The sequence below is a fragment of the Apis cerana genome, linkage group LG2 (assembly GCF_029169275.1).
Source record: "Apis cerana isolate GH-2021 linkage group LG2, AcerK_1.0, whole genome shotgun sequence".
Classification (NCBI taxonomy): domain Eukaryota; kingdom Metazoa; phylum Arthropoda; class Insecta; order Hymenoptera; family Apidae; genus Apis; species Apis cerana.
The window spans coordinates 15,583,101-15,603,790 of NC_083853.1; the positions used below are offsets into that span (position 1 = coordinate 15,583,101).

The 20,690-nt window shown below is 46.2% G+C and overlaps 3 protein-coding genes across 13 annotated transcripts in view; 1 reads left to right on the plus strand and 2 right to left on the minus strand.

Moving 5' to 3' along the window:
- Nucleotides 1–5,609, minus strand: part of LOC107992495 (atrophin-1) — a 32,020-nt gene extending 26,411 nt beyond the window's left edge. Inside the window, exon 1 of the mRNA XM_062071725.1 lies at nucleotides 5,428–5,609. Coding sequence (XP_061927709.1) covers nucleotides 5,428–5,609 — 182 coding nt within the window. The remainder of the gene's footprint in view (nucleotides 1–5,427) is intronic.
- On the plus strand, nucleotides 174–16,830 carry LOC107992468 (DNA (cytosine-5)-methyltransferase 3B). 9 transcript variants are annotated; one of them, XM_062071721.1, is made up of 18 exons: nucleotides 174–393; nucleotides 11,792–12,830; nucleotides 13,078–13,166; nucleotides 13,305–13,409; nucleotides 13,528–13,612; nucleotides 13,705–13,815; nucleotides 13,892–14,035; nucleotides 14,213–14,304; nucleotides 14,393–14,503; nucleotides 14,567–14,795; nucleotides 14,856–14,983; nucleotides 15,062–15,109; nucleotides 15,180–15,244; nucleotides 15,311–15,579; nucleotides 15,688–15,924; nucleotides 15,998–16,139; nucleotides 16,212–16,426; nucleotides 16,499–16,830. In XM_062071721.1, exons 1-18 carry the CDS (start codon nucleotides 328–330, stop codon nucleotides 16,732–16,734), a joined length of 3,411 nt encoding a protein of 1,136 aa, XP_061927705.1. In that variant the 5' UTR covers nucleotides 174–327; the 3' UTR covers nucleotides 16,735–16,830. The 9 variants fall into 9 exon arrangements, with proteins under 9 accessions (XP_061927705.1, XP_061927700.1, XP_061927699.1 ...); XM_062071716.1 differs by lacking the exon at nucleotides 174–393 and adding an exon at nucleotides 2,469–3,834; XM_062071715.1 differs by lacking the exon at nucleotides 174–393 and adding an exon at nucleotides 7,331–7,567.
- On the minus strand, nucleotides 16,826–20,652 carry LOC107992467 (polynucleotide 5'-hydroxyl-kinase NOL9). 3 transcript variants are annotated; one of them, XM_017048344.3, is made up of 8 exons: nucleotides 20,512–20,652; nucleotides 20,359–20,441; nucleotides 20,033–20,235; nucleotides 18,256–19,865; nucleotides 17,989–18,188; nucleotides 17,846–17,896; nucleotides 17,577–17,764; nucleotides 16,826–17,450 (listed from the first exon to the last, which is right to left on the minus strand). In XM_017048344.3, the coding sequence occupies exons 2-8, from the start codon at nucleotides 20,430–20,432 to the stop codon at nucleotides 17,209–17,211; spliced, it is 2,568 nt and encodes an 855-aa protein (XP_016903833.2). In that variant the 5' UTR covers nucleotides 20,433–20,441; nucleotides 20,512–20,652; the 3' UTR covers nucleotides 16,826–17,208. The 3 variants fall into 3 exon arrangements, with proteins under 3 accessions (XP_016903833.2, XP_061927715.1, XP_028519944.2); XM_062071731.1 differs by lacking the exon at nucleotides 20,512–20,652 and having other exon boundaries at nucleotides 20,033–20,289; nucleotides 20,359–20,447; XM_028664143.2 differs by lacking the exons at nucleotides 20,359–20,441; nucleotides 20,512–20,652 and having other exon boundaries at nucleotides 18,256–19,942; nucleotides 20,033–20,289.
- Between the last annotated feature and the right edge of the window lie 38 nt (nucleotides 20,653–20,690).

Genomic DNA, 20,690 nt, shown 5'->3' on the forward strand with positions numbered 1-20,690 from the left:
CGCTCGACGCTCGATTTTTATCTAGTCGAGCGAACGGAAGACGAGCGTCAAAGTCCGCGTTATTTATACCTCGGTGGAATCGACGACGGTGTCGAGAAGAAAAATTGTTGATATTCGCAGCAATTTCGCGAATACCGCGATTACGCGTTATCGAGGGTGCGCGTGGTTTCGCGTTGGCCGATCGTCGTGAAACGCGAGCAAAAACTTTTCCCCTGCAAATGGAAAACTCTCGTTCGCATGCGTTATATCATATCGCGATAAACTCGAAACGCGAGGCGTGAAAAAAGCGTACGTTGCGTTCGTGCTTGCACGCGAAACGCATCGCGTATGCAACCGAGTATTCGCGCGTCCGATCCACGTTTCCTCGGTGTCTCTTCGCACATACCTACCTACGTAAGTAGATAAGTACGCGTCAACCGACACGAATCGTTTTTCGCTCTCTCTGACCGTCGAGAAAGAGAATACAAGTGGAATAATCGTGCGTAGGTATGCCGAGTTTCTTCTTAAAACTCGTCTCGTCGCGGAAATTTTTCCGATCTTCACCCGAGCTTACGATCTCTCGCGACGCGCAAATCGAGCAAGACCGTCGGAGGAGAAGCGAACGCTGCGTAGTCGGTAACGATACGATTCCAAGTATAATTAAATACGCGTTAAATAATATCCGGAAAACGAGTAGCGATATTGTATTAATTTACCAAATGTGCGCGTAATTATTCGAATTATTATAACTATCGGTCCGGTCCGAGGCGAATCTGTTCTAAAAAGCTGCGCCGTCCGTTCCGCGATGCAATTAAAGTCGAATGTAAACCGATAGGGACGCTGTTATACGAAACTTGGAGGTAATGATTACGCGAGCCGTTGTAATTTATTACCGCGTGTGTTCGTTATTCTCAATTGTAACGTAATTCGGTAATATAGCCTAATTGCGGTCTTAATAAGATCGCGTCCACGATTGTCCTTTGCGATTTCGATCGTTTCTCTTCTCGTTCTTCGACCGATGATGATGGATAGATGGAACGAGATACGCGAAAAGATCCATTTTCCATTTACTCATTCGGCGAGCGGCCGAAACGAGCCACGTTTTTCCCCTTCCTCGCGGAAACCAGTTCGACGAATATCAGTTTTTTGTATATCGCCAATGTTTCTTATTCTTTCGCTGTATCATCGCGTTTATTACAGATAAGGCGATCGTCTAAACGAACGAACGAAGTGTAACGGAATGTATGCAACGGTTAAACGTCTTCGTTGTGCACCTTTCTGCAATTTGTTTCGCGTTCGATAAGCAAGATGACTCATCGAACACTCACTATCGCGTTCTTCGTCAAATGGAACTCGATACGCGTCTCATTAACACGGGCAAACGGTGCGCTTTTGCGTTCCTTCTTTTCGTCCATTTCTCTTTCTTTCTCGCTCTCTCTCTCACACACACGCGCGCGCGCGCGCGCTTTGAAATTACGAGAACGCGCGAATCGAAAAGATCGAACGACGATAATCGACGAGACGAATAGTTATGTTCTTCGTCGCGTTGGAAAGTTCGAGACGCAAGAGTCGACTGGAAGAGAGGAGCAAGACAGAGAAGGATGAAACGTGGGATACGTCAGGCATAGCGAAGTTGCGCGAGTGTTTCTCAGTGTTTAACGAGCGTTTCTCGTTGGCAAACGATGCGGCCGGCGTTGCTTACATCGACTCCTCCGTCGTCGGGACGAAAAGGTCGAAATGAGCGAAAACCGTGGGGAAGCCGGAGAAGGCCGAAACGCAGCGGATACGCACGAACGGCATACACGCGGCCGAGGTGCACACCTATGCGCGTATCATTATCGAAAGAAAGACTGGGAGAGAAAAAAAGTAGGTGAAGAGAGAAGAAAAAAAGAAGCGGTTCCGCGGCAGACTTCTCCGGTACGCGAAGGAAACCGTAGGTAATCGAGCGAGCAGAAATGCTGACGCGGATAAGGGAAACCCTTACGACCGTTTCTGGTGCGCCGGCTATTTACGATCGGTCTCGGTCTATTCCGATGGAACAACCGGAGAAGATGTATTCACCCCGGTTCGCGAGATTTCGAAATTCTTCGAACCGTCGATCGTCGCAACATCTATCGAGCGCATTAATGAAATTACGTAACCAGTAAAACTTGCAAACTTCCGTTCGAATATATTCTCTTTCGATCCTACTTTTTTTTTTTAAACACCTAACTTTAAGCGCGTAATCGCTCCTCGACTATTTCGTTCCTCGCTGTTCCATCGATCTCTTCGAGGCGCTCACGAAAACGTGTAAACTCGGTTGCCAACGGAATTTCTTTTTCGCTCGTTATCTTCTCCGCACGCACGGTATCGAGGAAACAGAGTCGAAACGGGTTTCGTATTCCGAGCTTTCCCAATTTCGATACTCTCACTGTTACCGTTGACCGAAAATACCACGTATCGCCTCGAGAAATACTCGTCTCGATCAAGTCTGTGGATCGTTTCTTTTTTTTAATGCGAATCGTTCCTCTCTTTTTCCTCTTTCTTCTTTCTTTTACTTTGTTTTTACTTTTTCTTTTATTATTTTTTTTTTTCCATCACCTATATCGCAAAAGTTGGTCAATTTTGTAGAAATCAAGGGAAAAACTCGTAATCCGGCAACGTTGCCCTCAAAGCGAGAACAGACCGGTACAGGCTGATAAAAATAAATTTGCGCCCGGAATAATCACGGAGCTCCCTAGAGATCTCCGTATGGACGGTGTCTTAGGTGCTGTTTGGCGTAGCGAGTCCGTAAGCGCGTTATCCGTCGCGATTTTCTTCTTAATCGCCAAACGAATGAAATCTCGTCACCTAAATTTCGTCGCGTTTCTCATCGCCGTTCTCTTCGATTTTACGGAACGGAGTCGGTGGAACGGGACCCCGACTTTTGAAAAGACGCGTATCACGAACGTGGTAGAACGCGTTGCACGAACGAACGAACGAACGAACGAACGAACGAACAACCGTAGAAGAGGAGAGAGGCGGAGAGCGGGAAAGACGCGTGTTACGAAACCATAGCCTGCGAGAACCGAAGGAGGAGAAGAGAGCAGAGCCCGTTCGACGAGCTCTCTTCGTGCGGCCGTTTGTGTTCTATCCACCTCCTCCTCCTCCTCCTCCTCTTCCTCCACCTCCTCCTCCTCCTCCTCCTCCTCCTCCGCTACCTCCTCGTCCACCTCCTCGTCGTCCTCCGCCGCTACCGCCGCCTTCTCCTCCTCCTGCTATCCCTCCTGCCACCCCCGCCGCCCACCCCCTTTCGCCCCGCGCCCTTCTCAACCGCCACCTCTTCCGTTCCTTCGCCCCTTGCCTCTTTCCCGTCTTTCGCATCCACCTTCCTACTTTTCCTTCTCTCGCTCGTTTATTCGCTTTGCCTCTTTCTTCCTCCTTTGCCGTTACTCTCTTCTCTCTTTCCCTCATCTCCACCTCTTCCTCGTACTACTACTACTACTACATTACTACTACTACACTACTACTACAACACTGCTACCACCACCATCACCTTTCCTTCCTCCGGCTCGTCGTTTCCACCTCGACGTTTGCTTCGGGCTAAAATAAAAACGCGAGGAGATAACCGTACGAGACGCGAGAGAAAGGAGAGACGTCCGACCCATCGTACCGAGAAAGAAAAGAAAGAGCAGGGAGTGTAAAAGCGCGAAGGAGCCGCGTAAAATGATCGGGGCGAAGGGAAGGAAGAAGAGGAGGAAGAAGAAGAAGGAGACAGGTCGAGGGGAAAGGTATAACGCGGACCAACTACAAGGAAGAAGGAAAAGAGCGGCGATCGCGCGAGGAACCAACCGAGCTAGAGAATGTTGCATCGCTCGAAAATTGCCACTTATGAACGTTCGTTTCAAAACTTATGCGCATCCTTTTTCGATTTTTCCTCGATTTATTATATCGAAAGGAAATATAGTTTGAAATCAACGTTCAAAGATAATCATCGCATCGCAATTCGATGCGTACGTTTCTTTGTGACGCGACTAATGGACGAATCGTTACCAATCATTCTGACAATGCGTCAAAGTTGAGTCGCAAAGTTCATGCCATCCGTGGAACTTGACGCGAAATCGTTGCACAGATGGTAACGTGGTTCGGTTGAAGGAAGCGTGCACCAGTGCACGATCAAACTTGTCCGCGTGAAACACGACCTTGGCGCCGAAACGCGACGTTCCATGCGTTCGTTACGGTTGATAGTAGTGAAGAATGAAAGAATCGATTTTTTTTTTCTTTTCTTGCGCGAGAAAAGCTTAAATGGTGTTAAATTGGCGCGGCCAAAGAATACGGCTTTGTCGAAGCCGATTCCCGGATACTTGGATCTCCATTCATGTATTCCAAACTTATAGAATACATGAATAATACTTGGCGCAGACCAAGCGACGACGAAAAAGCGAGAGGGAGAGGTTCGAAGAGGAGGCTCGATCTTATCGATCTTGTCGATTTTTATCGATGATTGAACGCGATTTATTTCGCGACGCGTGATAGCGTTCGCGTTCATTCGGTTTCGAGGCGCAATAGAGCGCATCGGGCGCGCTATCCCGATCAAATCGTTTACCGTATCTTTCCCGCCACGTGGCTCTTGTTGCAATCGTTCCGGCGGCGATCGTCCATTCGCGCTACGCTAAGAATTTATCCTCGCCTCGTTGTTCGTCACGTTCCAAAGGGATAGAGAGAAGAAACGCGCGTGATCGAATCGCGAGGAAAGTTGGTCAGGAATTTGCTGGGAAACGGGTAGGCGAGAGATAGCGGATACCGGTCGAAGCGCAGAATCTAGCCTTGACCTATTGGCGGCCTCGCGTCTGGTCCAAACTTCTCGCGGTTTCGCTTCGATTCGATTCGGTTCGGTTCGGATCTCCAGAGGCCACCGCGTAAAACGCGTTTATCGCTTTCTCTTTCTCCCTCATTCCTCCGCTTCTAGACCGGACATTTCCGAATAAAAAATCTTTGTTCCTATCGCCGTATATACGTGTATATATATATATATATATATATATATACATATATATTCGCTCACCGACGGATTTAGATTGGAGATTTTAAAGGATCGGTACGTTACCTTGTGGACGGTTATCGTCGCGACATCGATCACACCCGTCTACGCGGTGGTGGAAACAAATTGTACGGTTTAAGGAACGAGGGCACGACCGGACCTTGCGCAACGAATACAAATGCTACTCTCCCTGTCCCTTGATGGCGCGTGACGAAATTCGTAAAAAGCTCGAGCGAGAGGACGGACGGAGCATAGCGAACAGATATCCGTATCAGTGACAACGCGATAACGCGCGTTCGCGACAAAGCTTGGAACGGAGAATTATCGTTCCGTTCCCGTCGCATCGTCGCTCCAGAACAAAGTCCTCCAGTTTTTCCATTTCCGATACCGCCGACGGAAGTCGATTTCTCGGCGATCTACACGATTTCCATTGAAAGATACGGACTTACAATTTATAGTGATGCTGCATATGATGAGCCAAATGCAGTTCGGCGGGGTGTTGTTGGAGTTGCTGCTGTTGTTGCTGTTGTTGCTGCGGGTGCATAGCCTGGTGGTGGTGAGTCTGCGGGGGATCCAGGCTAGAGGCACCCAGCAGATTCGCGCTCTCCCGAAACAGCGTTGCCACCTGCATCCTCGCTGATCCTTATATCCTTCGATCGAGACTCGTCACACGTCCTCCGCTCCCGATAGATTCGCCAGCCTTTCTACACTTTCCAAGTGATACGGGTTCAAAATAATAGGAAATTCTCGGGACTCCGAGAGAAAGATTGGAACGATGGATGAGACGGAGGAGAGCGAACAGGTAGCAGGATACGCAGGCAAGTCCACTGTTCCCGACGGCTTCGCGGAGAGAACGCGAGCCGTCGGTAGGTTAGCGCGAGACGAAGAAACGCGCGCGATCTCGCGTCACTAAAAACGCTTGCACCAACAACACTCACTGTGGCACACTGTCACTCGTGAAACGTGATCTGTCGTACCGTCGCGACGACGAGACCGACGGCAATCTCGGTCGGTCGCCGACGACGACGACGACTACTGCGACGACTAACTACGACACGACGACGATCGCCGCGAATCGAGCGGATTCGATCAAGGTTCAATCGAGTCCCCTCGTAGTGCTGCTCGTCCTCCGATTACCGCTCGCGATCTTCCTTTCCACCGTCGTCATCGTCCTCCAGGATATCCGACGGCCGGTCTCGGGAGCGCCTCGATCCTCCGTCGGAACTCTTCCTCCTTCTCTTCCTCCTCCTCCTCCTCCTCCTCCTCTTTTTCTTCTTCCTCTACTCCTCGACTCCTCGACGAATCCAAACCCGCGGAGACGCGAAAAGGAGGAACAGAGAGGCAGAGCTCGGACGATAGCCGGACCCACGGTGTTCGGCTGTCTCGCTACTTTCGGCTCGAGACCGCGATACCCTGCCTCCTCCTTTTCGAGAGTCCGCGCGAGAGTGTCTTTCACGGTTTTCACCCGCACGCGGTCACACGTGACCACTATTTCGGCAACGATCGCTCGCCGAATCCAATTATTCCTCTCGATCGAAAACTTTCTTTTTCCAGTTTCTCCTCTTCCGTGTCCCCCGTTCTCGATCCCGATCTCTCGAGATCAGCTCCCCGCTGATTTTCTTCTTCAAATCCTTCTCGCAACGAACGTTCGCGTTCCCAACCACTATCGCCTCCTATTTTCTTGCTCCCTCGTCTATATCCTCGCTCCTGGTCGTCGTTCGCTCACGGCAAAGCGGTTTCGTCCGAGGGATTATTCGCATTCGTTGCACCCACGCCCCGAACGATAAAGACGGCACGATGTTTTCTCTTTTTTCTCTGCCTTCCGCCTTTCTCTCTCCCTCTCTCTCTCTCTCTTTCTCTCTTTCTGTTTCTCTCTCTCCCTCTCTCTCTCTCTCTCCTTCTCCCTCTTTCGTCTTTTCCTATATTTCCGAATACGAAAGCGTCGATGGTTCAGTCGTTTCTCCAACCGGACGACGAATCGAGTTATTTCGTATTCGATAACACGACGACGCGTATCGCTTCTAAACCTCTCTCGATATTGTGCTCAACACTACGACGATCGCGCCTTCTCCTCGTCCTCTTCGTCTTTGTTCGATCACTGTTCGGATCGTTTTCCTTCGGTGCCCAACTCTGCCCTGTATTCTCTTTAATTCTCTCCCTCCTAATTCTCTATCGTATACGCCTTGCTCCGTATTCGTTTCGACGAGAAGTCCTCTGTCGCGTAAACACTCGTCCACAAATAACACAGAAGTCGAAACCGCGGCAGCAAGAGTCGGCACCGCACTGCTTGATCGTGTCGCTAGTTCGGTCGCTCGAGCCGTGAGGTTCGTGCGTTTCCGACCTCCATCGACTATGTTCGGTCTCGCTCGGTTTCATAGCCTCCCGCCGATCACGACGACGACGACGACGACGACGGCGACGGCAGCGGCGGTAACGACCACGACGACACCGACGACGACGACGACGACGACGACGACGACGACGACGACGACGACGACGACGACGACGACGACGGCGGCGACGACGACGACGACGACGACGACGACGACGACGACGACGACGGCGACGAAGATGACGAGAATGACGTTGGTAACAAAAAATAGAAACGATTTTACTCTCAATTGATGTAGAAAGTCGGCCTACCGTTTCTTTCTACGTAATATACAAGTTGATCGATATTCGATCGAGATGAATCGATTTTAGACTCTCGAGGCCGAATTATTTTCAAAGTAGAATTTTAGATACTCGTTTATTGTTGCGGTGGTATCGATGGCATTATATCGATTGAGTTACGCGACTACATCGAGTTTCGTTGAGAAATTTTGCACGCGATATCCTTCTCTCTAAGCGATAAACCGAGATTCTTTTCGCGAAATTCTGGCGAGGCATCGAACCGGTAATTCATTTTCACGTTCTCGCAATTTTAAGAATCGCGATCTCGAGTTTCGTTGCACGAACAACGAAACTATCCTCGTCATCGGTGAGCATTTGCCGCGAGTCAAACGGGAGTCCGTCGTTGTAGATTCCGTGGGGAAAATCGATCCGAGTTATCGATCGAAGCGTCGCGCGGCTGAGCCGGCCGTTGGTTGGCCGATTTCCTGCCAGTCTAACTGGCTCGCTGGCCGAGTGCCTGGCCACGGCAGAGGTGGCGGCGAACCGTGCGCGCGGCTTGCGCTCCCAGCGCTTCACCGTACGTGCATACACGCGTCGAAACGCGGCTCGGTGCACGCGTGTCCGTGTAACGCGTGCAATCCATTCGACCGAGTCCGCCGCGAGGGTGTACATCCAAGTGGGAAGGCGAGCTCGAGCGCGAGCGCACGATCGTGTGCGAACCCGTGGGTGAGAAACGCGCACCCGCGCGCTCGCACACATGCTCCCTCCTCATATACACACATACACACGTACATACACTCACACGCATCGTGCTTATTCGCGCTGGCGCGTATATCGCCGAGAGACCAACTGCGAGACAAGGACCGACCAACGGAGAAACCGAGACAGCTCTGAGGTATATAAGGGAACGTATGCGTGTACACGTATGCACGAACGCGCGCTTGGTAGTGGTACAAGCGGTGACCCTGCCACGATGTAGGTGGACGGAATACCAGGGCTGTACCTAGATATCGTATCGCGACGTTTCTCTCATCCTATCGATAATTCGTCCCTCGAGAAATATTATTTTCTTTTCGGTTTGAAGAGCAAGCTTCGTCTCGTCGCTAGATCGTCGCATCTAGATGAAGGGAACGCGATCTACCGTGATCCAATCTATGGACTGTGGATAGACTCTTTCCGTTCGGTGAATTCGCGCACGCTCCAAACGAGCGTTTCTTCGCGATTTCTTCTCTTCTTAAACTTCGAACATCGCTATTTAAAAGTTGGTTGAAAACAACTTTCAATCTATTCCTTCGTGGAAAGAGGGAAAAAAAAAAGTTACAATGCAATTTAACCTTTCGTTTTCTCATCTCTGTAAACGATGAATGCTGATTGGCAATAGTTCGATCGGCGCGTCGATATTCGACGAGTGGCGCGCGCGATCTTTTCGATCGAGCATCGCGATAAAAATAATGTCAAAGTCAAATTTCTTAACACGTTCCTGTTTCGAGTAACCAATGTGGTATGTACATATGCGCGCATATGTGTGTGGTGTGTATGTGTATGTGATGCACGCGCGCGCCATGGTCGGTCATACGTATACATATAGCACCAGGTCTAAGCACGAACGAGTCGTGTGAGCGGGGTCGAGGGTGGATTTCACGCAAAGCCGAGCGAGTGAGAAGGAAATGCGCGGCGCTCGACCAAGCGAGAGGCGAACAATTCGCGTCGAAGCGCGTACGGACTGATCCTCAAAACGGAAAGAGAACTATCGGTGAAGAAACGAAAGGAGGAGCGTTCGGATAAGAAAGAGAAAGAGCGCTCGTTGCGAGTGCAACCATCCTCCGCGGTGAACGAAACGGAAAGAGAAAGACAGAGAGAGAGAGAGAGAGAGAGAGAGAGAGAGTTGGAAGGAAAAGACGATATCGCCATCGTTGAAGCTCACGCAAACACGTTCCTGGCCAAGCTCGCACACTGCTGCTGCCTGCCAGAGACTCCCACCACGCGAACTTTCGGAAAAATCAATAGAATACAAGAAAAGCCCACGCTGCGCTAGGCGAGTGAAACTCTCTCGTCCTTCTTTCTCTTCTCAAATTTTCCTTTCTTTCTTCTTTCCTTTCTTCTTTTCTTTCTTCCTTCCTTTCTTCTTTCCTTCCTTCCTTCCTTCCTTCCTTTCTTTTCCTCGTAGCTCTATTTGCGCTCCACCACGCAAACGTGAAACGTCACGCAGCGTATTCTACCATCGGTCCAACGATAAACCATTTGTTTGAAAAAAAATTGGTAACGAAGGAAGGAAAAGACGCGCGAACTCGCGCGCGTATGATCGAGGCAAATCGTGGATCGACCAACCTGTCCGTCAGTCTGCACCGCTTTACCGGTACTATCCCTTTGAAATCTCTTTTTTCCCCACCACTCTTTTCTCGATCCCGCATTTTCTCGCTTTCAAAAATGAAACGAAGGACCGAGAGAGTGACTTTTCCAGATTTCCGATACTCAAATACGGGAAGGATAATAACGTAATTGCAATATCACGCGAATAGAAAGGGCTGACGGAGAGGAAAAAAGAAGGGGATAAACTCTGAAAAAGCGTGAAAAAACGTGTTATATTGGTCGAACGTCGAAAGAGCGTGGAATCATCATAGAAAGTGGAAATTGGTTCGGTGAAAGATCGCGCGATTCGTGGATCTCGATCCGTGCACATTCTCCGATCCAAACGGAATCGTAGCCTATCTCGTACTAAACGGAACTGACCCAGCTTCGTGGCTTTGTACCCTTCGCTCATCCGTCTCTCTCTCTCTCTCTCTCTCTCTTCTCCCTGTCTCTCTGTCAGTCGGTCGCTCTCTCCCCTCTATTTCGCTGCTTCTTTCCATCTTTGTCCGGTATTCCTGTTACTTCGAGTATCGCGCTCTGTATCTATCTTTCTCGCGCATACACACTCTCTCTTTCTCTGTCCTTCGCCCCTTGACATTCTCCCACTGGCGGCGACGGCGGCGGCGGCGGCGGCAGCGGCGGCGGCGAGACACCCTCGAGAAGTTTCAATTTATACCGAAAGTCGTCATGACCGAATCCACAAATACGTTCACTCGCTCGCGCTCCTAGTCCATTCATATCAGCTGAGTACGCGTAAACATTGCTGTATCATTCGTTGTTCCGTCATCTCGTACGAGCTTCGTCTTTTTTCTTTTTTTTTTTTTTTCTTTCTTTCTTTCTTTTCTCTCACGATTCGAAATCGCAACGAATTCTCTTCTGCCTCCCGTCTGCGAGAACGAACGTGGAAAATTTAGTGGAGCGAGGGAAAAAAGCTATCGCTGTCGAGATCTGGTATCGTAAACGGCAAGTCGGTCACGCGACGCAGGATCGCGTGTATGAGGGTTCGAGTATCTGTTTGGGAAACGGGATTTTCCACGCCTTTTTCGCGAGTTTCGTTCCCGAAAAAAACGTTGTGGAAAAATCCAACGATTCGGTCGGTACGATCGCATCCTCCCTCCTCGATCGATCTCCGATCGATTCGGTAAGAAGGCGAGAGAAAGAGACAAAGGAAAGAAGAAGGCGAGTAAGCACGCGGTCATGGACGAGCCGACTGGACACGATCCGGAGGGGGGGAGGGACAATAAAATAAGCGAATCAGCAGGTCGTTGTCGTAATTCTGGCTACGTCACTGGTACTACCCCTCTACACTCGACGGCGGAGGGTCGTGTACCCTCGCGTAGAGGGGTATAACGGCGGCTGGAGAGTGGAGGGGTGAGAGGCGCAACGGGGCTAGCTAGGGAGGAGGGACAGAGCGCGGTGGTGAGAGGAACGCGCGGAACGCTTTATGAATGAATGTTTCCACGCCAAGTGTGGCGAGAGAGCGAGAGAGGCCCCCGTGTGTCCCGCGTGTAAACACAATAATACCGACGTTTCCATTCATCAGGTCGACCCCGGCAAAGCACGCCGCGACCTCGAGAAATGCCTTTCGAGGCGCCACGTGGATCGCATACCCCTCCCTGACTCTCTCTCTCTCTCTCTCTTTCTCTTCCTCTTTTTCTCTCTCCCCCCTATCCCTTTCTTTTTTCTTTTCAACCCTCCTCACGGTGTTTCAAACGCGATTTCGATCCTACCTCCTTCTCTTCGATTCGTCGCGCTTCCACCACTTTCTTCTTTCGCGTCCTATCGCAACGTCCTTTGCGAAGCGACGAGTGTATCGGGTTTTAACGAGCGCTTTAACGCGTGTTGTTGCAGATCTCCGAGGAAATGAAGGCAGCCACGAAGGACACGTTGGACCAGTGGGCGGGAAAAAGTGTTTGGTCGTTGGTATGCGCGATGGAATTGGGTTTGATATCGGACACCACCGCCTCTCGTAACAACGAGGTCTCGTTTCGCCCGATATCGGAGGCCGCGAGCAAATCATCGCGAAACGCATCTCCCTTACGGATCTCACCACGGTTGAGAACCACGCCGCGGTTTAGAAAGAAGCGAGCCAACGTAGGAGGGGGGAGAAGAAGGAAACGAGCGTCGAAATCTGGGAAAATGAGTGGAAGGAGGAGGAAGGTGCACGATTCAACGATCACCGTGGATCAATTTTGGAGATCTCGCAAGAGAAAGCTCGGCCGACCGACGAGGAAACAACGTTCCGCCGATCCACTCTCCTCCTCGTTCGACCGCCGTCCGGTTTTGACCGACGCTTCGTGTCGGTCGACTCGGTCGCGCTCGGCCAACAATAACAATAACAATAACAACAACAACAACGTCCTTCTCGCCAACGGTACGGACGCTCCACGTTTCGAGCGACGAGTATCTCGCGACAATAACGGCGCGTGGAAAAATTCGACGAAAACTGTGCTCCACGAAAAAACGAACGACGAAAATACGATCGAGAATGTTGTAACGCGTTCGATTCGTTCGAGGGAGCGATTCGAGTCGAAAGGTAAGGGGGACGAGAATCGTCGGGACTCGACGGAATCGACGAAATTCGACGAAATTCACACGCTTCCTTTGATGAAGAGAATTTTTCGCGAGAGTGGTGTTGTTTACGGTGTTGAGAACGAGAGAAAAGATGGCCGTCGAGATACGGACGAGAAGTCGAGGATTTGCGAGGCTGGAAAGAAAGATTCCGTGAAAAAAGGTTCCTCCTCCGAGGGGAAGGGGGTTCGAGCGAAAATGTTGAAAGGTAACGAGGAAAATCAGGAGGTGAGAAGAGTGACGCGAGGATCGATGAAAATTGGGAAGGATCTGTCCGTCGGCAAATTGGTGTGGGGCTATTGCGCGGGATGGTGGCCAGGCAAGAATTTTTCCCATTATTCGTTTCTTTCCAACTCTCCCTGCCCGAGTTTCCTATTCGCGTTCGATCGTTCGATCGGTAAAATCGGTATTATCCTAACCGATTGAGATCGACGCAGCACCGGTCGCGAAAAGTACGCAAAGTTTGTACACAAAGTTGCAACCAGGATCGTGCGCGTTACCGCGAAAAGCGACGAGACGAGATTAGCCATTTAGTCCTAAGTAAACGTTTCTATGTGATATTACAGCGTTAATTATCGATGCCGACCATGTAGGAATGTTGTCCGAGGAAGGGAAATTATGGGTTTACTGGATCGGAGAAGCTCGTATATCATTAGTGAATATTTTATTTATTTATTTACCTATTTATCTATTTATCTATCTATCTACCTATTCATCTATCTTTTATCTTTTATCTTTATTTAATATATTTGCACGCGTCGCTCGAAATTCACCGTTGTTACCTTCGTTTCAGTTGAACGAAAAGACGCAGATCGAACCGTTCTCGTGTAACCTCAAGGCTAGACTGACGCAGAATTTAAACGTACCGCGAATTCGTGCCATTGACGCAACTATGCAGGTTTTATTTTCCATTTTCTTTTTTTCTCACTCTCTCTCCTTCCATTTTCTATTCCTCCTTCGCTTTTCATCTTCCTTTTCCTTTTCGAGCGCGCGCTCAATATACGACTTTCTTTCAGATGTTGCGCAAAAAATTGGGCGGTATTTTGACCAAGCCGTATTTCACGTGGATCGAAAGCAATTTCCCCAAAAATATGATCGAAAGTAAGCGATCGAATGGAAAAATGTATTCTTTCTTTTTTTCCTTTTTTTTCTTAATTTCTAACGTTTCTCCTTTTTTTCTTTTCGCGCGAAAGTGTTGGACGAAATCAAGTTTTATCCGTATCCGGTGAAAATGCAGCAAAGATTGGACCATCTTAGAGAAAAAAACGCAAAAGTAACGGAAAGATATTTATTGGATCAAAAACGTACGTATTTCGATTCTCTTCGCCCTTCTCGTTTTTCCTTCCCTCCTCGAATAGAAATGGGTGAATTTGTCGATAGGAGAAAATCAAGAGAAAAAACTGGCCGAGAAGTCGAAAGATTCGCCGCAAAAAGTCAACGTAGATTTGACGCTTTTGCCATTGAAAGAACAGAATCCAGGAATTATAGCCTGGGCTAAAATTGCCGGGCACAATTGGTGGCCAGGTAATATCCTTTCGATTTTTCCCCCCCCCCTTTTTTTAATACACACACTCTTCTTGCACGCGCGTCGATAAACGTATCGTTCCACGTATCTTCGTTTCTTCCACTTTACGATCGATCTCGATCGGCAAAAATCGATCCGAGAGAATGAAAACACGCTACGCCCTTTATGATTCGCAGCGATGATTATCGATTATCGCGATTGTTGCATGCGAGAACCGACGTTCGGTTGCCAATGGATCATGTGGTACGGCGACTACAAACTGTCAGAGGTAAAAAATTATCCATACGTAAAATCGTTTATTAAATCGTCTCGATCTCGAGTGGAAATGATCGTACGCAGTTTTCCTCGTACAACAGGTGCATCACCAATTGTTCTTGAGATTCGACAAGGGGATGGAGAAAATGCGCGACTACACCAACAACACGAAGAAGCATATTTATCTCGTCGGAGTTCTCCAAGCCTCGAAGGTAATATCATTCGCCGCGTTGTATCGAGCGTTTATTTATAAACCGCGTTCTCGCTTCTTTTAGGACTATTGCTCCCGTCTAGGATTCGAAACCGTCAACTGGACCTTGGACGACGCGTTCGAATATTTTTCCAAGCCTAACCATTACGAAGCGTCGTTCGCAAACGCATCGAGAAGGGAAGATTCCGTTAAAATCTACGACAAGTATTCGCCCCGTATCGCGGAAAAATTGAACGAATTGAAGGATAATCCGAACGTGGACGACGAGCGGGCGAATGACATAAACAACAGCGGTAAATTGGTAGATGAACATTTTCAAAAATTATTCGAAACTGTCAAAATCGTCTTTCCAGATGATTTGCGATCGGCGATAAGCGGGAAGATCTCGTTCGACTCGTTGTGCCTAAAGTGTCTGCGAGTTTCCAACGATGAAATGGACGTTCATCCGTTCTTCGAGGGATCTTTGTGCAAAGATTGTTCGGTATGGGTAAAGAGATATTCGCCTGGTATTATACTTTTTCTCGAATCTCAAACATGAATTAAAAGAATCACGTTTCAGGAACGATACAAACCCTGTATGTTCGTTTTCGGTAACGACTCCAAATGCGTAAGTATTTCGTCTCGTTTCATCTCGTTTTAATAATCAAAATCTCTTTTTCGCCTTTTTTCTCGATCAGTTTTACTGCACGGTGTGCGCCGCCTCTGGGATGGTGATCATCTGCGACAAAGAGGATTGTCCGAGGTAAATTTCGAAACAATTCTTTCTCTCTCCCTCTCTCGGTTGACAACGCGCTCTTTCCTTTTCTAGGGTTTACTGCACCGCTTGCATGAAACACCTCCTATGCCCGACGACTTACGAGCAAGTGCTCCAAGAGGATCCTTGGCAGTGCTTCCTCTGCACGAGCAAGTCTCGATCGTTCACCGACACGATCGTCAGACCGCGAACCAATTGGAAGGATAGGATAATTAATATGTTCCGTACGAGTTGCGAGTCGAATGTGGAACACTTGGTTGCAAAGCATAATTCAGAGAAGAGAAAAATACGCGTTCTCTCTCTGTTCGATGGCCTTGGCACAGGTAGGCAGAGTTTCTTCACCAATTTCTTCACTTTGCTTCTCTTCTCTGCTCCACTTATTTCTATTATTTTTCGTATACCGTCCTCTACGAGAAGATAGATGTTTTCAGGTTTGCTAGTACTTCTGAAACTGGGCTTCACCGTGGACGCCTATTACGCGAGCGAGATCGATCCAGACGCGTTAATGGTCACCGCCTCGCATTTCGGCGACCGTATCCTCCAATTGGGCAACGTGAGGGATATCACGTGTAAGACTATTAAAGAGATAGCTCCCATCGATCTTCTGATTGGCGGATCACCGTGCAACGATCTGAGTTTGGCCAATCCCGCGCGGCTCGGCCTCCACGGTTCGAACTGTTACTTCGAATTTTAACTTTAAATTATGTACTCGCAACTTGAGCAATCATTTCCCCCCTTCAGATCCGAGAGGAACGGGTATACTCTTCTTCGAGTATCGTCGAGTTCTGAAACTGGTGAAGAAACTTAACAACGAACGACATTTGTTTTGGTTGTACGAAAACGTCGCCTCGATGCCCAGCGAGTACAGATTGGAGATCAACAAGTGAGCCGATTCAACTTTAAATTTTTATCCCCTTCCCTCCATCGAAATTTATATTTTCTCGTGAAATGAAAGGCATCTAGGACAAGAACCCGACGTGATAGATTCGGCAGATTTCTCGCCCCAGCATAGATTGAGACTCTACTGGCACAATTTCCCGATAGAGCCGCACTTGTTGCCGTCACAGAGAGAGCAGGACGTGCAAGATATACTTACGCCGCATTGCCAACGTTACTCGCTCGTTAAGAAGATACGCACCGTCACTACGAAAGTGAACTCGTTAAAGCAGGGTAAGCGAGATTCGTTGATCGATAATTCCTTTTTTCTTATCTTATCTCTCTCCCTCTCTTTCTAATTCATAGGCAAACTTGCGTTGAAACCAATTTTGATGAAGGACGAAAGCGACTCCTTGTGGATAACCGAACTGGAGGAAATATTCGGATTCCCGCGTCATTACACGGACGTGAAGAATTTATCGGCGACGAAGCGACAGAGATTAATAGGTAAATCTTGGAGCGTGCAAACGTTGACAGCCATTTTCAAATGTCTTTGTCCCTTTTTCGAGCGCGATATCGTAGAACCGAAGGACGAATCGTAACACACTTGGAAAAAGAAAAAAGAAAAAAAGTGATGGACCGATCAAACCTGAACGGATTTGTTCAAAAGGTGATTAAAGTGAGAGACGAGTATCTAATTAACCGTTTCGTTTCTTTATACCTCCTCTCCCTCCCTCCCCTCCCTCCTTTTAATCATTTATTTTCAATCATATTATTACAATTAATCGAAACAAAACAAACAACTTTTTCTTTACATTTCAAAATGTTTCTCAATGTTCTAACTTTCTCCGCTTCGTTTCCTTTCGTACACGAAATACTTTTCACGGCTCAAAAATATCATAATGTCGTGGGTATATTTTGTACATTGTTGTTTTCGCGTTGTATAAGTAATCATAATAATAATAAAAAAAAAAACTTATATTTATAAATGTAATTTAATTTCGAAGTAGTAAGTAATAGAAACGAATATCGATGCGTAAAATTTATAATGTTAAAAAATTTTAAGAAGCGTCGCTTCAAACGTTATTCTGCACCTTTTGATATCTCATACGGAAGTATCCCCTGCGATGCTCTCGACTCATCGGTAAAACGTCGTTTCCACCGGTATAAGGTACGTTTTTTTGTTGATTAATTTGTAATAGAGTAATAGGGACAGGTATACATCCCATCAAACAATTCACATACCGCATTACGGAGACTGGTAACGGTGTGTTTATAAATATCTCTTTCCTCTCCATGTCGACCCCTCTAACGATACCTGCGTTCGAACCGATTACGATTATATATATTATGTATATATATATTTCAAATTATCGCAAAAAAAAACGGTAAAAAAAGAAAAAAGGAAAAAAAAAAGAAAAACGTGGAGCATCGAAATGCTTACCGAATCCGTAACAGGCGCAAAGAGGCGATCCGTTTAATACGCGAGGACCAGATCCAGCCTCTTGCCATTCGTTGTTGTTCATATCGAATCCACACAATGCTACTATATTGCCATTCACTATGTTCAACACGTGCGACGCAGACGTCGATGGTCGCGGGATTGCGATGAACAACGATGCGAAAGATGTTCTGCAAGATAAAAAGATTTAATGTAGGAGATATATATATATTGGAATGGTTTAGAAGATGATTTCTTCGCGAAATACTTACACATATGGCACAGCTTCGTTGATGCTCAACGATAAAGGATCGTAACGTGTCCTAAAGAAAATTAATGCAATATTCTTATAGGTTAGAATATGTGCTCTATGCATATATAATCAATATCGTGTAACTATAATCGGAAATCTTACGTAGAATTCGAAGAGTTTTGTACAATTTCACTGAGATAAGATATCATAACGAGTTCTCGTTGTTGATACGGTTCCATGTTCCATGTTTCGTATCCTGGACCAGCTTTACGTTCCGCGTGCGAACGTACTACGAATAATTCGTGATCGCACGGTTGATTCCAGGCGACAACGTTCGTGCTCCATGTCGTCCACGATAATTCCTACAAAGAATAGACTTTTCCGTGTTTGCGAAATTATTCGAATATACAAATCGATAAGATAGAATACCTGTCGGTTTACTACTTGCTTGCTCAAGTATCCGATGTAATTGTTCTTTGGCTTTTCGGACATAATTTGTACCACGAAAGAAGGTCGGATCAATTTAATTGTAAACATGATTATATCCCAACCAACGCCTTGCGAGAAACCCATCGTGTTTATAACGATTGGTAGACGTGACAAGTTTGGACAATTTAACAATTTATCGAATAACATTTTGACTGCCTCGATGTATCGCGTGATGCAACGTGATACGTTCACATCTCCGATGTACAATTGAAATGCTGGAGTCGTTAAATGCGTAAAATTCGGTCCCATTAAAGGTTGCTCGATTAAGCTATACGATATACATCCGGGCGGTGTGCATTCCGTTTGGCCTGGATCTACGTCCATAAGAATCACCATTTTTGAGGCGGGCAATAGACTATTTATCAAGTAACGCGTCGTAGTAGATTTACCCACGCCTTTTCCACCGGCGATTAAAGTGCACGACCACTCGTTCGAACGCCAACGGTTCAACATTTTCTCGCTAACTTCTCGCGCGATACGTGGATCGATAATTAACTCCTTACATGTGGAATTATCGATATAAAGATTCGATTGCAATATTGTTTCGGCTCTTTTTGGATCGGCCCAAGAATAATACGGCGTATTCTTTATTTTTGGAAATAGCCTAAATGGATAGAAAACGTGTAAAAATCTAGTCAATTTGTTATTCAGGTTGGATAACAAAAGAACAGCCATGCCGGGTTGAATTTGTTCGATCTCGTCGACCAATTTGTTCTTTTGATTTCGATCGATACCTTCGAGGGAAAGAGACGTCCATATATCTGATTCGACGTTTTCCACACACTTTTCGCTTACTTCGATCGATACGTTGCTATATCCTCTTGGTGAATAGATTTCGATCGGATCGTTCTTCGTAGTGATAAAAAATCCGTAAACTTCTATCGCGCCATATATCACTTTTACAACCAATTTTCCGGTAAAACAAAATCGTGCCCTTTTCGACATCACTGCCACTATTTTGTTCTTGATGCAATAAAACCGTACTGGCTGTTCTTCGACAGACGGAATATCATTTTTACTCGATATTCTCGCTTCGAATGTATCGTTTCTTCCATTTATATCGTCAAAACTATTATTTTCTTCGCAAAAAGTATCGGAAGATTTTTCAGTCTCTTTGGTGGAAACTATTAATTGTTTTTCTGGACTAGTAGGAATATTTGAATTACTATTTCGCGATTTTTTCTTATCTATACGTGGTTTACGATTATTCTTGGATAATGACATAATTTTAGTACCGTTTCTTCGATTATTGTATAAATTATCATTTGGATTTAATGATTCGGCAACAACTACACAAGCTTCATCCTTTTTGAAATCGTTTACCATATACGATGGATTATTATTATCAAAAATACCATTTTCCATTATCAATTGTTCGCTCTCTTTAAATACTTCAGGTATGCTTAACGAAGATAAATTTTCTGAGAGTGTTTCAACTATTACAGGTAAACCTATATTTCTTTGTTCTAAAATGTCGCGACATCGTTTGTCACTTCTATCCCTGGCTTCAGGAGAGTCATCGCACGACTCTAAGGAAAGATCCATAGAATCTGAAATGTAAGCAATCCCTTTCCATAATGGTGTTCTTTACTTGAATAAAGGTATTATACCATATTTTATCTTCAACCTGCAAATATCGTGCGGTGTTTACACCGATGTACAAACACAAGTCACGCGATTTCAAATAGTTTATCAAAAGAATACATAAATTTCTTACGTTGTGTTTCTCTCATATTAGCATATTTTTTCTTTCTTCGTTTCAAATTACGTTGTAAGACTAATTGTTTATTACTTAATGAACTTCCCACTGACGAGCTGTTTTGATAATTTTTATTTCTTTTGCAAGAAGGATTCATATTCGAATACGATGCTCTTTCTCCTTGGATTAACTTGTTTTGCACTTTATATTGCGGCAATTTTCTAAATTAAAAATTATAATTTTTTGGTCAAAACAATATTGCGTTGTGATGCAATCTAATCAACATTTTAATTACATCAGATAAAATTATTAAGAAGCATTCTAATAGTTCGATATTTACTTACGCTTTGGTTTTCTTTGTTACTTGTGAATTTTTGAGTTGTGTTATTCTTAACTTTTTCCCTTGTGCTACTTTCATTTTTACGTTCTATAAAATTCAAATATACATATAAAGAAAAAAGTTTAGATCTTTACAGGACGCATTTCCGAAAACTAACCTTATATTTATCATAAACTAATATTATGGTTCGTTTTTAAAGGAAGGCTCCGCTTATGTGCGTGCACAAGCATCTGTATGTATCTGTATAAATAAATATCAAACACTAGCTTCTAATTTAGGGTTGATTTTTCATTAAATCTTCGTAGAAAAAATGAAAACGCTTCTTTAATAGCACGT